This window comes from Podarcis muralis, chromosome 3 (assembly GCF_964188315.1).
Source record: "Podarcis muralis chromosome 3, rPodMur119.hap1.1, whole genome shotgun sequence".
Lineage (NCBI taxonomy): Eukaryota > Metazoa > Chordata > Lepidosauria > Squamata > Lacertidae > Podarcis > Podarcis muralis.
Window position 1 is genome coordinate 52,170,836 of NC_135657.1, and position 17,556 is coordinate 52,188,391.

Consider the following 17,556-nt stretch of genomic DNA (forward strand, 5'->3'; position numbering starts at 1 on the left):
AGGTCTTGGAATGTAGGTCCTCTCTAGGCAGCTGTTGTGTCTTTGTATGTTCCATATAAAGCATAGAAGACTGCTAGCATGAAGCAAAGCTACATAGGAATAGCATGGCATAATAAACACAAACTGCTTTATCCTTTTCCCCCTTTCCTTTTAGGAGCCCCGTGTTGGTATTCCAGTGCATACATCGCCATGTCATTTGCCTGGACTGTTTTCATTTATACTGTGTCACTATGCTGAACAATCGCCAGTTTATCCATGACCCTGACCTTGGCTACTCCCTCCCATGTGTGGGTAAGTCATCCAGTATTTTTTCCCTCTCATATTACTTGTCTTAAATAGTAGGCAGGAATTACTAGCTCAAATAACAAATATCTGTCACTCATTTTTTTTATAAAAAAATAATAATCATGGAATAATGATTTGTCTTAGTGTTTGCTTCTTTTCATGGACTGCCTATTGGTTTCAGAAAAACTCCTCTAGTCCTGTTCTGCCTTTGCAGTGCTATATCTTGGTTCTAAAGGGCATTTCTTTTATAAGCATATGCATACATATTTTTTCACATTAGTATTTCATCATCATCAAGTGTTAAATGATGATAGCTATAAACTGCAAGGGGAAAAAATAGAAAAGAAAAGCTGAATGACCTCCACATGTCTTCTTTAGAGTCAAATAAGTTGTTAACTTCATTGGCCTATCTTCAACAGCTAATAGGAAAAGTATGTAACAGGAATTTCAAATAACCTTCCTGGCTGGTGAAGTTATCTCTGTTAATTACCACTGTGTTGAGTGCATGGCAGATCACCCGCAGCATTTGTTAGGTTGAGTATCCTTTCTGCTTGACTAGGGAGAGAAATGTGGATTAGAGGCATCAAAAATGGTTGATGATTGTGGAAAAAGGTGACGTATCAGGAAAAAAGCAAAACAGCAAAATGTTGATTCTTACACGCTGAACAACGAAAATTGCAAAACAGCTAATTTTCTTTCTTGCTCTCAGGTGTCAAATTTGCTGGCAGTACCATGCCATATCCATGTTTTTGTGACACATTGAGCATGGCAAGCCAAATAATTTATTTAATGCTGGATGAGCCACTTCTGGCAATGGATTTCCATCCTTTTCCTTAGAAGTATTGGATCCATGAGAGGTGTAATGTTTTCTGTTTATTTTCATTATCTCCAGTCATGTTAGTAATGGCCATGGTTGAATTTCGAGCAGGCTCGTTCTAACATTCATCAGAAGAGTTCCCACCTTAGGCATCAGCTTCCAGGAAGATACATGTACAGTTCATCAAATTCCAATTATTTAGTGGTTATCCTATTTTAACCACTGCAGCAGAGGAGAAGTCATTGGGATTTTCTTCCCTATGCTAAGTTTCAAGCTGACACTACTATTAAAATGGTTTAGGACTCACTAGGAAATTACTTCATGACATTAAAGAGTCAATGCATTGCACTTTTAATTGAAATTTTTGTTGTTGTCATTGTTGTTATTCATATTTTAGTTCTGGTCCTTTTGCTCTGTTTAGTTGGCTACTACAGTACTTTGGGACAAAATGTTTATTGATAAAGATATCAGTATTCATTTATTGGATTTATTGACATACTCCAGCAATCTATGGATTTTTAATTTTTTTGCCTTACGTTTTTTATTCTCAGCTTGTTAAGTAGTAATTTAGCCTCAGCTATGTCTCAGCCCATGCATATCATCTGCTGTGGGTTTAACTAGATGTGACACTGAGTTCCAGGACACTTTCCATCATTTAAAAAGGAATAAAGAAAATCAGTCTTATAGGTCTGTGATTGAAAGTCTGGGAACTACTGGTGAAGCAACTGCTTACCCCACTTTTCCTCCTGCAGTTTGTTTGCTAGAAATACTTCCCTACTCCTGTTTTGCCCACCTTCGGAATAAAATATCTGGGGACCTCATATTTTTTCTCTTCAGGCACAAAACTAGACAACTGTGGGGATATTTTGTGTGGACAAGCAACAGAAGGGGAAAGAATTAAGCCCACTCTGCCACTCTTCTGTTCCTGGCTGAATTTTTCAGTTGCTGCTTTCCTTTTTAAAAAAAGGTGTGGTTGACACAATAGATTGATGCTTACCAAAGTAGCTGAGACTAATTTATCTTTTTGCTTCCACATGGCTTCTTTTGTGGGAAATATAAACCAATATCTTTCTAAAGAGCATATGTCAAAATGCACCATTGTTAACATTATTCAGCAGCGGGGGGAAGCTGAAGACAGACCCAACAGAACTGATTGTTCCATAGTGAAGACTTTTCATTTCCATTACTTCTGAGTAGTTGAATATAGGATTGTAGTGTGTCAATAAAAAAACCCTCTAAAATTAGTTTGTTATTCATACTTGTTGTTGTTTGTATACCACCCTATACTCGCAGGTCTCAGGGTATACTTGTGATCTTACTCCTTAGAAACACTGACACCATGGTTGTTGTTGAAATTTATATACCACCCTTCATTCAAGGGTCACAGGGCAGTTTACAGTACAAAAATGCAACAGTTTTGTTGTATTCTGGACATTACTTTATAGATCTGTTTGAATTAAAAATAGGGTTACTTCAGCTCCAGTCAAGCCACTGATACGTCTTATTGGTGTCACTGAGGTTGGTCCCAGAAATGCTAAAAAATAATATTCCTCCGTTCTCTTCATTGCATATGGGTGCAAATTGCCTCCTGTATTTGCACCCATATGCACTGAAGAGAACGGAGGAATATTATTTTTTAGCATTTCTGGGACCAACCTCAGTTGGTACCAGCTTTGTTTAGTTTGCTTAAATGTTAAAATTAACACTGTTCATTCTGGTGTTGTTATTTTGGGGAAATTATATAACATCATTATCATAGCCAGCGGTTTCCATTAACATTTGACTCTCTGTTTTTGATGCTATCAAGGGAATGATCAGATCTTGCTGGAGATACACAGTCATGGGGAAAAGAAAGTGCACCCTCTTTGAATTTTGTGGTTTTACATATAGCAATCATTTGTTCCTTAGTAAGTCTTAAAATTAGGTAAATACAACCTCAGATGAACAACGACATATGACATATTATACCATGTCATGATTTATTTAACAGAAATAAAGCCAAGATGGAGAAATCATGTCTGAAAAAACTAAGTACACCCTTACTGCTTCCATAGGAATTAATAGGCTGAGTAGCAGACAGGGGCTGCTAATCAAATGTCCTTGCTTAATTGATCATCAACAAGTGTGCCCAGCTCTATAAAAGCCGAAGTTTCCGCAGTTTGCTGGTCTGGAGCATTCAGGTGTGTTTTAACACAATGCCAAGGAGGAAAGACCACACAGCGCTCTTAGGGAAGCAAGTGCTGCTGCCCATGAAACTGGGAAGAGTTCTAGGCCACCTCCAACCAATTTTAAGTCCATCATTCTACAGTGAGGAAGATTATTCAGAAGTGGGAAACATTCAAGGCAGTTGCCAATCTTCTCAGGTGTGGACGTCCCAACAGATTCACCCCAAGGTCAGACAGTGCAATGCTTGGAGAAATTGGGGGGGGGGGGACAAGTTACATCTCAGGCTCTACAGGCCTCAGTTAGCATGTTAAATGTTAAAGTTCATGACAGTACAATGAGAAAAAAACTGAACAAGTACGGTTTGTTTTGAAGGGTTTCCAAGAGAAAGCCTCGTCTCTCTAAAAAGAACATGGCAGCGCAGTTTTGGTTTGCAAAGTTGCATCTGAACAAACCACAAGGCTTCTGGAACAACGTCCTTTGGACAGAATGAGACCAAAGTGGAGATGTTTGGTCATAATGCACAACACCACATTTAGCAACCTGGAGCTGACTGTGGCTCAGATCATCAGCTTCTTATAGCAAAATTCAAGCTTAAACTGAAGAAAGTAGGAAAAACCACTGGGCCGGTAATCTCGTACACCCCAGGTAGTGTGGTTGCTGACCTTGAGCCAGACATCCTGGAGAGTGAAGTCAAATGGGCCTTAGAAAGCATTGCTAATAACAAGGCCAGTGGAAGTGATGATATTCCAGCTGAACTATTACAAATTTTAAACAATGATGCTGTTAAGGTGCTACACTCAATATGTCAGCAAATTTGGAAAACTCAGCAGTGGCCAGAGGATTGGAGAAGATCAGTCTACATCCCAATCCCAAAGAAGGGCAGTGCCAAAGAATGCTCCAACTACCGCACAATTGCACTCATTTCACACGCTAGCAAGGTTGTGCTTAAAATTCTACAAGGCAGGCTTAAGCAGTATGTGGACCGAGAACTCCCAGAAGTGCAAGCTGGATTTCGAAGGGGCAGAGGAACCAGAGACCAAATTGCAAACATGCGCTGGATTATGGAGAAAGCTAGAGAGTTCCAGAAAGACATCTACTTCTGCTTCATTGACTATACAAATGCCTTTGACTGTGTTGACCACAGCAAACTATGGCAAGTTCTTAAAGAAATGGGAGTGCCTGATCACCTCATCTGTCTCCTGAGAAATCTCTACATGGGACAAGAAGCTACAGTTAGAACTGGATATGGAACAACTGATTGGTTCAAAATTGGGAAAGGAGTACAGCAAGGCTGTATATTGTCTCCCTGCCTATTCAACTTATATGCAGACACCTGCTCCTTGGGAGAAAGGCGATGGCAAACCTAGACAGCGTCTTAAAAAGCAGAGACATCACCTTGCCAACAAAGGTCCGTATAGTAAAAGCTATGGTTTTCCCAGCAGTGATGTATGGAAGTGAAAGCTGGACCATAAAGAAGGCTGATCACCGAAGAATTGATGCTTTTGAATTATGGTGCTGGAGGAGACTCTTGAGAGTCCCATGGACTGCAAGAAGATCAAACACATCCATTCTTAAGGAAATTAGCCCTGAGTGCTCACTTGAAGGACAGATAGTGAAGCTGAGGCTCCAATATTTTGGCCACCTCATGAGAAGAGAAGACTCCCTGGAAAAGACCCTGATGCTGGGAAAGATGGAGGGCACAAGGAGAAGGGGACGACAGAGGACAAGATGGTTGGATAGTGTTCTTGAAGCTACAAACATGAGTCTGTCCAAACTGCGGGAGGCAGTAGAAGACAGGAGTGCCTGGTGTGCTCTGGTCCATGGGGTCATGAAGAGTCGGACACGACTAAACGACTAAACAACAACACATTTAGCAAAAACCAAACGCAGCATATCAGCACAAGCACCTCATACCAACTGTCAGGCACAGTGGTGGAGGGGTGATGATTTGGGTGTGTTGTGCAGCCACAGGACCTGGGAACCTTGCATTCATTGAGCTGACCATGAACTCCTCTCTATACCAGACTATTCTATAGTCAAATGTGTGGCCATCTGCCCAACAGCTGAAGCTTGGCCAAAATTGGGACATGCAACAGGCAAGGATTCCAAGCACACCAACAGAATGACTGAAAAAGAACAGAATCAAGGTGTCGCAATGGCCCAGTCAAAATCCAGATCTCAGCCCAATTGAAATGCTGTGCGGGACCTTAAGAGAGCTGTGCATGAACAAACGCCCGCAAACCTCAATGAACTGAAGCAACATTATAAAGAAGAATGGGCCAAAATTCCTCCACAACAGTGTCAAAGTGCAAGTAGATAAATACGTACTGCTCCGGCGGGAAGGTAAACAGCGTTTCCGAGTGCTGCTCTGCTTCACCAGAAGTGGCTTAGTCATGCTGGCCACATGACCCAGAAGCTGTACACCGGCTCCCCTGGCTAGTAAAGCGAGATGAGCGCCACAACCCCAGAGTCGTCTGCGACTGGACCTAACGTTTGGGGTCCCTTTACTGCTGCTAAAAGTGGTACTACAAGCTATTGAATCATAGGGTGTCCTTAGTTTTTCACACATGACTTTTCAATGTTGGCTTTATTTCTGTTAAATAAATCATGACACAGTGTAATATGCCATGTGTTATTGTTAATCTGAGGTTGTATTTACCTAATTTTAAGACCTGCTAAGGAACAGATGATTGTTATTAAGTCTTCGTATGTAAAACCACTGAATTCAAGGAGGGTGCACTTGCTTTTTCCCATATATCTTGATAAATCTAGAGGTCAAAAACTCTTCAGGAAAATAGCAGGATTTACTTCATTGGATCGCTGTAACTGAGAACAGAGATGTGTTTCATAGATGCATAGTAATTTGAGCATGAAATATGTAGTGAAAAATGTATTTTGTGCAAATAGCATTTTTCAAATCAATTTTGTAACTTGTGTGCCTTAATGGCAGGGTCATTACACATAGGGTGCTTCCAGACATGGATGATTTAGTAGCACACAGTCATTTTGGTTCTGCTTTAAGATGGAAAGGGAATAGCAACTCTTTTTTCAGACTTCTAGAATCTGTCACCAAGTGGACAGACCTTTTCCCCCTGCTCCAAATGTGAGGGGAGTGCAGTAATTTTCATTGGGACAACTATGTTTGTTTATTTCATAAAGTTTATACACCACTTGGTTGTAAAAAATACTACTCAAAGCAGTTTCCCCCATTATGTGTGGAGAAAATGTAGAGTACTCCCCCTTGCTGCGTTTCCAAGCATGATCCTGTTAGCCATTAGCTTCAGTTTAGGAAGGAAAAAGAAAATGGATATAAAGATAATGATGATATTTGGAAGAGGAAGGATTAAAGTGATTAAGCTGATTCTTAGAAAGGAAAGACATCATAAAGAACATTTATTTATTCTCTTTATGAAGCAATGATTGGCCAAACAACCTCTTGAACAGCTGTGTGGTGTATGTGTTTTAGAAAGAAAGCTGAACAGAGGGGAAATATTGTGATCACTGTGTCATGTAGATGCCCTATTAAAAGTGAGTGGGCAGGGGGAACATGACTGTTCCACAGTAGATGTCTCCTTTGGAAGCAACCATAGATTAGAGGCCAGAGAACAAATACTTCTCATGTTGTTTCAGATTAATATGTGAATACCAGGTTTCCCAATCTACTTTCCTTCACTATGTGCACATTACTCTGCCCCTTCTCACTGTTAGCCTCCCTCGCTCCGGCTTTCATTCTTTCCTGGGCCTTTCGGCTGCCATTGGCTGAACATCCTCTGCCTGCTCCACTATTTGTGACATTAGGACAGCTGAAGCAATAATTGCCAGAGGCTTCAGTATCACCACAAATCCCTTACGATGAATGTAATGTGATGTGTGTGCGTGTGTCCGTGTGTGTCCGTGTGTGCACACGTGCGCTGTGCTCCATAACTGGCATACCTGAATGTGAAGATCTAAGTTACAATCTGATAGATGGCCTAGAAAAATACTACCTGGTATAGGGTTGTTTTCTATAGATAGTCCAGCAAATATTGTTTAGAATTTATGAGGACATAAGATGCTGCTGTATACTTATTATCCTTCTAGCCTACTATTGTCTACTCTGCTGGTATCCAGCAGAGAGGGGTCTTTCCCATCACCTGCTCTCTGACTCTGTTGACGTGTGATACCAGGACTGAACCCACAATCTTCCATGTGTAAAGCATGTACTGAGTGATGAGCCCTACCCCTTTCAGAGGGTTAAAATTCATTAGACAATGTCCAATCATGTCAATTCAGAATTCAATTCAGATGTCAGGGCTTCTACTTGCTGGAACACCAATATTTTACAATAGCTGGTGTGATTATTTAAAACAGAGCTATGATTTAAACCCATTCTGTGTGTAGATACTGAGACTTTGCACCTAGGAGCAAAACCCACTACAAAATAGTTTTCTCGTCTTATGGTAACTAAACTCTATCCCATTTCTCTTTATGGTGTCTTGAATTAATGAGTCTTCATGCATAGATATTTCCATGAGTACTGACCTCTAAATACCTTTGAAATAATTAACAAGGTGCTTAGAGGGATAGGCTTGCATATGCATGAAAGCACATTTATGGTTATTTAGCTAGTAGAAAGGGCACTGAAATTTCATCTGAAAAAAATGACACTTACAGAAAACCACACAGCGTATTTTAACATGAACCCTACCACTTTCCATTAAAAAGGGGTGGGGGAAGGATGATAACTATGTGGGGTTATAGCCCACAAGGGAGTATAAACATGTCATGGAGCAGGAATGCCAAGAGAAGAATGGTGAGGCTAAGAATTGCAAGCTTTTACATTGCTGCAAGCATTTTGCAAAAATGGCTCTACGTCCATTTACGCCTGAAGAGTTCATCATATTTGGTGACATATTCTAAAGAGATCGGAGAAAAAGAAGCTATTTCCATCAGAACTGTAAAATGCTTTTTGTATCTTGAGGTGATCTCTATATTATCACAGATAAATAAAGTTACCTCTAGTTGCTGTTGGGACTATTATTAAAAATTGTGAGGGGGGCGGCACACACACTTCTTTAAGAGCAATATAAGAACACTCCTGGGAATTGGTTCCTATGTGAGTATCCTATAACAACAAGTTATAATTGGTGGTGGGTTCTCAAGCCCCTGGTCTCTGCTAACAGGAGCTGTCTTTGGATTCAGTCCAATAATTGCCATCCTCAATTTTTCACCATCTTACATAAGGACCTCATATATTGGGCAGTTTCACTGCCAGAAGAATTGAGAGGTAAAGTAGCCTGAGCTGATAGGATATAGCAAAGCCAATGAGGGAAAGTGAAAATTAAAATGCATGGTGCCACATACAGTTCCTAATGCATGATGGCTGTGGGATCAGAGGCATGGATACTGCATTCCCATGGCAGAAAAAGGTTAGTCATCAATAGGTTTGCAGCTAAGTCAATACATTGCTGAACCCATTGCTGAGTAACCTTAACTCTTCAACCTTCGTATTTAAATCATTGGTACACACTCCTCACCTATATAACTGTTCAGGATTAAACAGATGCAAAAGGGTTTTTAGCTTTCTTCCTGACAGAACAAGCCGTCTTAAGAACAGCTTCTTCTCCAGAGCGATCTCGGCCCTGAATGGGAAGCCTGGACTTTGAAAGTCATCTAATCTTCCTTGCTGTATTATACTGTATTGTTTTAATTAGTGTTTTTATAGTGTTTTTTATAGTGTTTTATAGTGTTTTTATAGTGTTTTGATTTTGTGTGGAGTGCCCTACCTGGGTGGATGGAGCAGCCAAGTAATTTCGTTGTCCCCGAGAGGGGGCAATGACAATAAAGATATTATTATTATTATTATTATTATTCTTTCCAGTGTTCAAGGGGTGAGGGTTGATGCTTACCCAGCCAGAATGATGCCAGTCACACACAAGAGGGAAGTAGGAGCATGTTTGGGAGAAACAAGAGCTTTGCAGAAATACCAAAAAGTGGGCAAAATCCTCACAAAACAGCTGAAACAGAACTATGCATGTGTCAAAATCTGTGTGTGACTATCTCCTTTCATCCAAACAAAATTAAATCTGCAATAATGTTCCACTGGTTTCTCAGTGCATCCCTCCTTAGATTGGATATTTGTGAATATGGTCAATTTCAGTGCTTCTCTGTCTCTTACTTTTGCTGTCTTAAATTTAAGTCATCCCATTTCCACAGCAGTTTGTGTGTGTTAAAATTCAACATTTTAGTGTGAATTTCTCCCAATGTACACATGTTTGTACGTAATTGTGCCTAGTATACACATTTTTTGCAAAGGAATTTCCCCTAATGTAATGCATTTGTGTGTGTTATTTTCACTGACATATGAGTAAGTTTCCAAGCATATGTATTTATGTAAACATTACTTGGCTGGAGAATTGTATTGCAAAATTCAGAAAAGTGCATATTTTGAAGGAAGGCTGTTTCAGTTTGTGTATTGTTTCAACAAGAGTGAATTAGGTAAGCTGGTATACAATGTGAACTGAATTGAATTTTTTCCCATCCTTAGCTCAGACCTGAGCAGTCTCCTGGCTGAGAAGGATGAGGTTTGAAGGCAGAGATTGGCCCCAATGCCTGCCTTCAAAGTATCCCTTTGAGCATTTTATATCTGCACCTTCAAAACCTCTCAGTGTGACCCTTCTCAGACAGGGAGGCTGCCCAGAGCTGAGTTCAGAAAGTACAACCTCCTTGTTTATGTATTATTTCAACTGTACAGTCCACCCTTCCTCTCCAAAGAGAGCCCAGGTAGCTCTCAATAATAAAAAATGCATTAAAATTAAAATAACACTATAAACAAATTGCAAAAAACAGTTTGGGTTCAGAAGGTATCCTAACATGTGTTTTCTATTTGGTTTTCGCTCTCCCTTTTAATCAAACTGAAGATAGCCCACCAGCCATGTATGGTGGCCCAAAGGGGACTCAATAAGCTCCATTTTTGTTTCATGTCTGAAATTCATAAAGTTACGGGGGGGGAGCTGTCAAATATCTGGCATAGCAAATGCATGGATAATAGGCTGTGTTTCATTAGATAAGGCACAGGCTATGGTATATGCAGGCCTGGTTTATATGCTCATTTTAAAAAGATATTTTTAATCACGAAGTCGTAATTCTTCTGTGGTTCATGTTCTCTTGAATATGCTTCAATATGATGAAAAAGAAAATGTTCAATAGTATAAACCCAGAGTTTATCTGTTTTTCAGCACATGGACAAGAACACTAGACTAGACTGGAAATAATTTAAATGGTCATACTGTCCATTTTGCATTAGTGGTTTTTTTTAAAAAGAAAGAAAGAAGTTTTTAATGACATATAAATATTTTTTGCATCATTTTATTTAAGACAGCTTAAATAATGGGCATTGTGGGAAACATAAAAGCAGAAGGAAAATATGCTTCGAGAAGAAGCAGCTATTAATGAGCAAATTCGCCCAACGTAGTAACTACATTTTCTTGAATTTATTTTGTTCACTTACTTGCAATGATATACTAAATTGGTTCACACTGGTAAAAAGCGAAGAAAAGCACAGTTTTGAGGGCAATGAATCAAACTAGTTTTATCTGCCTATAGAATGCTGTTTACAGCTCATCTAAAATGGCAGTTGCTGGCAAATTAAAACAAGTGAATAGAAGAGAAATTTCTACCCCCCACTACATTTGTGTTTTCTCAACCCCCCCTGCCCCAAAACAGTAAGAGTGGTGGGCAAAAAATGGCATGAACATTTCAGTGGTGACACATCTTAATGGAACTTCCCCCTATAGGGTGGCTCTTTGGCCCCCTCTTTATATCATTTTAAATGAGCCTTAAAAACTTACGTCTTTCAGTCTGCTTTCAGTTGCTGACACCCATCTGTTTTTTTTAAAAAAATACTATTGTTCTGTGTTTTATCCTTACTGGTCTCAATCAGGATGTTTTTACGCTGCTATTTTATTTAATGTTTTAAATGTGTTTAATAATTCACATGGTTTTATGACTGTTTACGTTGTATTTATATTGGTTTGGTTATGTTTTATGTAAACCACTTTGCAGAAGCTTGGAAGCTTTAACCAGGAGAGTGGGGTGTTAATACTTAAATAAATGATATACACAACCATACAAAGTCATCCATTCAGACTCAGGTTTTAATTTGCCTTCTGTAATTTGCTGGCTTTTAATGAAGGTGTCTTTATGTACAGTTAAATTACCATCTCCATTTTCTAAGTTAAGGTGAGCTCCTGGAAATTTATTTATTTAAATGAAGGCATCTAATCTTCCCTCTATTAGAATTCCTAATGGTTCATATGTGAGAGGGTTCCATAAGCAGGAATAGTGTTCAGCTGGGAAAACCATCACCAGGTGCTTTTAGTTATAACTTGTCTCCAGTAGACAAACTCCAGAGACCATTTGGGCTGTGTGCATAGGCTTGTAAGCCTTCAATTAATATTCCTAGACTTACTTTTTGAGCTTTGGTCTCTTGCATGGCATCGTTGCCACATCTCAGAACTGCTGAAGAATGTTCTCCTTTGACTATGAGTTGACTTTAATTAAATTTCTGTGCCTGGAAAGTGAAAATCTAATTTTCTTTTTGACATTTTCTATATTACTACTTAGACAAAATTATGAAAATAATTAATCCCTGTGAAGCAGACAGCAGCATTATAAGAGGTACAAAAATATTGCATATAAATAATACCACTAATCACCAATCTGTTATAATTTATTGATGTAAGTGCTTATTACAAATCTTAAATCAAATTTGTTCTTGATGTAGAGAATCTGCCAAACTACTGCAAAAAGTAGCTGGATATCAGTAAATGATTTTACAGCTACTTTGAATCATTTTTACGCCTGTAAAAAATCAGTTTATGTGACTGTTTCCCATCTTCTTCCAAAATATAAGCAAATATGATTGATGAGTTGTCCCACATAACATTGAGGAAACATTTGAATGCTCACTTTCAGCTTTCTGTTTCAAATGTTGTCCAGGCTAGAAGAGGATGGGAATGTTAGCAGCATATATTTATGAAGCTAACTTATACTGAGGTAGATCATCAATACTTCTAGTAAAGTATCTTAAAGTATCTGCACCTAATTTGTTGCTTTAGCCCTAAATAAAAATTATTGCACATAGATATAATGTGACATAAAATACCTTTGGGTATCACCTCTTTGCACACAAACCAGCCTGCACATTAAGTCCATCTTAGAGGCCATTTTCATAGACCCTGAGGATCATCTAGTTCAACCCCTGCAATGCTGAAATCTCAATTAGATCCTACATGGCAAATGGCCATCTAAGTTCTGCTTAAAAACCTCCAAGGAAGGAGAGTCTACCACCTCTCATGGGAGTCTGTTCCACTGTCAAAGAGTTCTTACTGTCAGAAAGAGCTTTCTGATGTTTAGTTGGAATCTCTTTTCTTGGAACTTGAATCTATTGGTTCTCCAGAGCAAGAGAAAACAAGCCTGCTCCATTTCCCATGTGACAGCCATTTAGATATTTGAAGTTGGCTATCATATCTTGTCTCAGTCCTCTTATTCAGACTGTTGTTATTTAGTCATTTAGTCATGTCCAACTCTTCGTGACCCCATGGACAAGGGCACACCAGGCACTCCTGTCTTCCACTGCCTCCCGCAGTTTGGTCAAACTCATGTTAGTAGCTTTGAGAACCACAACAGGTTCTCTGTTGAAGGTACTAGCCAGGGAAAGGGTCCTTTGGGTTGTGGCATGCTCCCTTCAGAACACTGTTTTCAGGAAAGCAATCCAGCTGCCAAATCTCATGTCTTTTTTTAGTGCTGGAACAAATAGTGCAGTAGTGGTGTGTTTGCACCTGTATTTGATTGGAATTAGAATTGGATCAAAAATGTGAAAGGCTTCCACCCACATAGGAGGTAAATGGGACCAATAGCACTTTCCTTGTTTGCTGCATCCTGGTTGAATTGGTTTTATTTCGCTGTTATGACTTTATGCTCTTGCTGTTTTGCTGTTTTTTTAATTGTTTATATGTGGTTTAATTGTTTGTTTCTGATTTGTTAGCTGCTCTGGGAGCAGAAATACCGAGGAATGAGACATATTTCCTCCATACCCAGTAAGCAAATAAACTATGTATATTGGTTGTATTGATAGTGCTCCATGCACTGGTCTTAGCCCCAAGCTGCTTCTGTTTGGGTATGTTGAAGGGAAAAGCAGTACTGGCTTCAGATCAGGAAATATGTGGCTTTGTCCCTGGAAGAGCACTGCAGCCCCTAGTGGAGAAATGTTCACATTGCATATACATGCACGACAAATGTTTTGAAATAAAAAGCACGTTGAAAGGCAAATCTCATTGATTTTGACTTCCTAAAGAGATGCATATTCAAGTGTACAAATGAGAAGCGATAGCTTTCCACTTACTTCATACTGATATATGAGCGTCAGAGCCATTAGCCCACTATTTAAGTACCTTAGAAAGTCTCTTTCTTAATTTCCAGTTCAGCAAGTACTCAGGTTCATGAGTGGCTCTGTTGAATATGCCTAAGTGTGTTTCAGAAGCAGAGCAGACAACGAGAGACTGGAAAAAATGGATTATTGTTGTTCCATGGGTACCAGAATGCCTCCTTAGCAAGTGTAAGGAGAAAAAGGAGAAAAAAGAAGAGCAATGAAATGAATTTATTTGAAACTAGGGTGTGTGTGCGCGCACGTGCACGTGTTTTCAACAGCGTGAGGAAAGACATCAGAATTTGGAACAGAATTGTTGACAGGCATTTGATGAATAGAATAGAATAGAATAGAATAGAATAGAATAGAATAGAATAGAATAGAATAGAATAGGAGGGTCCAAATTACATGCACTTCCAGCAACAGGGGAGATGCTTCTGATGGGACAATTCCACATCACTAGGAAGTATCCAAATGAATAAGCTACATTCACCATTCTAATTTAGAACATGAGCATACAGTGGTGCCCCGCAAGACGAATGCCTCGCAAGACGAAAAACTCGCTAGACGAAAGGGTTTTCCATTTTTTTTGTCGTTCTGCAAGACAAATTTCCCTATGGGCTTGCTTCGCAAGACGAAACGTCTTGCGAGTTCTTGCGAGTTTGTTTCCTTTTTCTTAAAGCCGCTAAGCCGTTAATAGCCGCTAAGCCGCTAATAGCCGCTAATAGCCGCTAAGCCGCTAATAGCCGTGCTTCGCAAGACGAAAAAACCACAAGACGAAGAGACTCGCGGAACAGACTAATTTCGTCTTGCGAGGCACCACTGTACTTCAATCAACAGAACCCGCACTGTTAACAGTGCCACATAATACCCATTCCACAATTGTAATAGTTTGAGCTTTTAGTGTGGCAGCACCTACACATTGGAACCCCCTGCCTATTGATATCAGGCAAGCTCCTTCAGTGTACTCTTTCTGGTGCCTGCTAAAAACATTCTTATTCAGACAAGCCTACCCAGATGTTTATAAAGTTGGTGCGAGTTTTAAGTCTATTGTCATTTAAACTTTTGAGAAGAATTAAATTATTACTGTTAATTTTTCTTAGTGATAATTTTCTTGTTTTATTTTGAGGTTGTCTTTTCTTAAAAAAAACAACAAGCAGTGTACAAAATTTTATGAAATAAATAAAATAGGACAGAATGACACTGTATTGTTTTATTTGAATCCAGTGGTAACTCAGCAACTTTCTTAGATTAACTTGGAGTGCCTGATGTTAGCACCTTGAAATTGGCTCTGTGTGATATTCTTGAGATGCTGCTTTCTCTGCTTTCTTTAGACATATTCTGGCTCTGGATGTTGTTTGATACACAGATAAGTGGATACATTAATGCCTTGCATTTCCGCTATTTATGCAGCCACTGTATTTTCCAAAGCAGAATCCTCACAGGGAAGATGTGCATGCAGCTTACACATCTCCCCTAAATGAGTTCCCCATTGTACAATGCATTGACAGTGCAATTTAACATAAGACTCGACCCTGGATTAGACCAAAGTGCATCTAGTCTCCAGCATTCACATTCAACAGTGGCCAGCCAGGTAAATTCCCCTTTGGAAGCTCAAAACCAAGAAAGCATGAAACACTTGCACTCCCTCTTGGTGTGTCCAAGGCTGCTCTTAACAATATACACGTAGGAGAGTTATCAATTAAGCTTAGCTCAAATGTGAGCTAATGTAACACAAACAAACAGCTATTTAACATTTTGGTTTCTGCACACATAATGTTGACTAGCAGAGTGTCAGAGGCAAAAGGGAGCTCAGCTTTTCAGGTAAATAGAGTAGTGGCTGGACTGGTGCTGCAGGAGCAGTGCTGTCATTTGGCCAACTAGGCAGCCCCCTAATGCACAGACCTCAGAAAGCTCAAACTAATAAACACTTATACACACTCAGCAATGTTGCAAAAGAGACTAGTTGACTTGGCAACTATATATATATTGAGCTCCAAGCATCAGCACTTGACCTGAAGGGACTGGTGATAAAATTTGCAAAGCAAAAGGCACACAAACTGAAATTTTGATTCACGTAGGTAGCCGTGTTGGACCGACACAGTCAAAATAAATAAAAAATTGTCCAGTAGCACCTTACAGACCAACTGAGTTTGTTCTGGCTATAAGCTTTTGTGTGTATCTGAAGAAGTGGGCATGCACACAAAAACTTATACCCAGAACAAACTTAGTTGAAATTTTGATGTGCCTGATATTGAAACTTTTATTAGACTTGCACTTTTAACATTTCAATTCACAAGATTATTCAAAATGATCCCCATGCTAAAACATTTATTTTGTATTTGAGAAACATTGCCTTACTTATGACTGCAATTTAAAGTAAATTTAGCAGTTTCAAGTTTGGGGCTTTTCATTTTTTCCCTACAAGACATGTGTTTTTGAAAATTGAAGTTAGCAATTTGGGGGGGGGGGGAATAGATGCAAATACTTAGCCTTGTCTAAGGTGCAAAATAGCCAGGCACAGTTGGATTTTGTTAGTCATGTTCCATTGTCCCAAGTAACATCATGCTGGAGTAAGGATTGATATTATGGGAGCTTATTTAGTAATAAGTGCTAGCAGAGAGACAGTTTTTTGCTAGGTATATTGAAATGAGACTCTAAGGTAAATAATAAGCATTTTACTAGGGCAGGGGAGGGAATGCTACTTAATCATATATTTTAACTGCTTGAAGCCATTCCAGCCTCTTGAGGAAATAGTGGCTCTTGTAACAGCATCTAATTATTTCTTTTCTAAAGAAGACCAACTGCATGAATAGCAAGTATTTTAAAGCTTTCCGTAAAGGTATTTCTCACCTCAAAAAAAAACAAAAAAACTTTCTAAATTTTAGGAAGAAAGATATTTCCAGGTCTATACAGCACAACAGAACAGGAAGGATAATGTTGAGTCTCTGAATTTGCAGTTGTCACTCATGGAAAATACTGTGTCTCAGTTTCAAAACGGTGATTATGTGGTGGGGTAATTTTTGGAATACTTCCTAGCAGTTTGTAAAGGCAGAAGTATTGGGGAAAGCATCGATGATGAGTGTCAGTAGTTCAATTTTTAGAAGTGCTGTTGAAGGACACAAACAGATACTAGTTATTACAAATAAAACCCTTTCCTAATGCTCCTTTAGCACTCCCTATAGTAGCCAGCATGCCACATCTTCCTCCTCTACAAATGGTCGTTTTCCTTTGGCAAGGATCATTTGCATAACCCCTCAAGTGTATGAAATCCTTGGCTATAAACAGATATATTATCTCCCTCAAAAATTACTCAATGCAGTCATAAGAAATCCTGATGGATTCTGTGATATGGTGTCTCACAAAGCACAGCTGTTCTTTGTGAAAAGATCAAATTATGAGATTTTGAAGCAATTTGATTTGTGATGATATGTGCCCCTGTTGTAGAGATGCGGATGCCCGATTCCTTAAAGAATATATCATTTCTAAGGTATGGTCTTACCAAAAGAAGGTATTTTTGGAAATGAATGCAGGGGTGTGCATTAGATACTGATTCAGCAGCCAGGTGAAAAGCTCTCTATAGTTTTTAAAGCATGATTTAAAGTGTTGCAGATCTGCTGTTGTTAAAACACTACTTGCTTTGGGCCCCAGTTAAAGTTTATACTGAGTAGAACATTTAAATTGGGATTAGTAGAGCATCCCTTAGGTCATGTCAGGTTTAAAGCCCCACAGAGTGCAGCATTAGCGCCTCAAATGGGTGAGTGGGTTTTGGAGCACCAACAAGAGTAAGAGAGAGCATGGTTGTTGGAAAGCCATTCAAAGTCAGGCACTACAAAAAGCAGTTCAATCCAAGTGGCCAGCTGTTAGGGCAAAGGATACT

The 17,556-nt window shown here is 39.3% G+C and overlaps 1 protein-coding gene and 1 long non-coding RNA gene across 4 annotated transcripts in view; both read left to right on the forward strand.

Moving 5' to 3' along the window:
- The window catches only part of PRKN (parkin RBR E3 ubiquitin protein ligase), a 606,555-nt gene that overhangs the window by 390,051 nt on the left and 198,948 nt on the right, over positions 1–17,556 (forward strand). For all 3 annotated transcript variants that reach the window (XM_077925847.1, XM_077925845.1, XM_077925846.1), the window contains one exon: positions 155–291. In XM_077925847.1, coding sequence (XP_077781973.1) covers positions 155–291 — 137 coding nt within the window. The remainder of the gene's footprint in view (positions 1–154; positions 292–17,556) is intronic.
- Positions 8,848–9,112, forward strand: LOC144327155 (uncharacterized). Its single transcript, XR_013392063.1, has 2 exons — positions 8,848–8,973; positions 9,006–9,112. It is a non-coding gene; the product is annotated as an uncharacterized LOC144327155 (long non-coding RNA).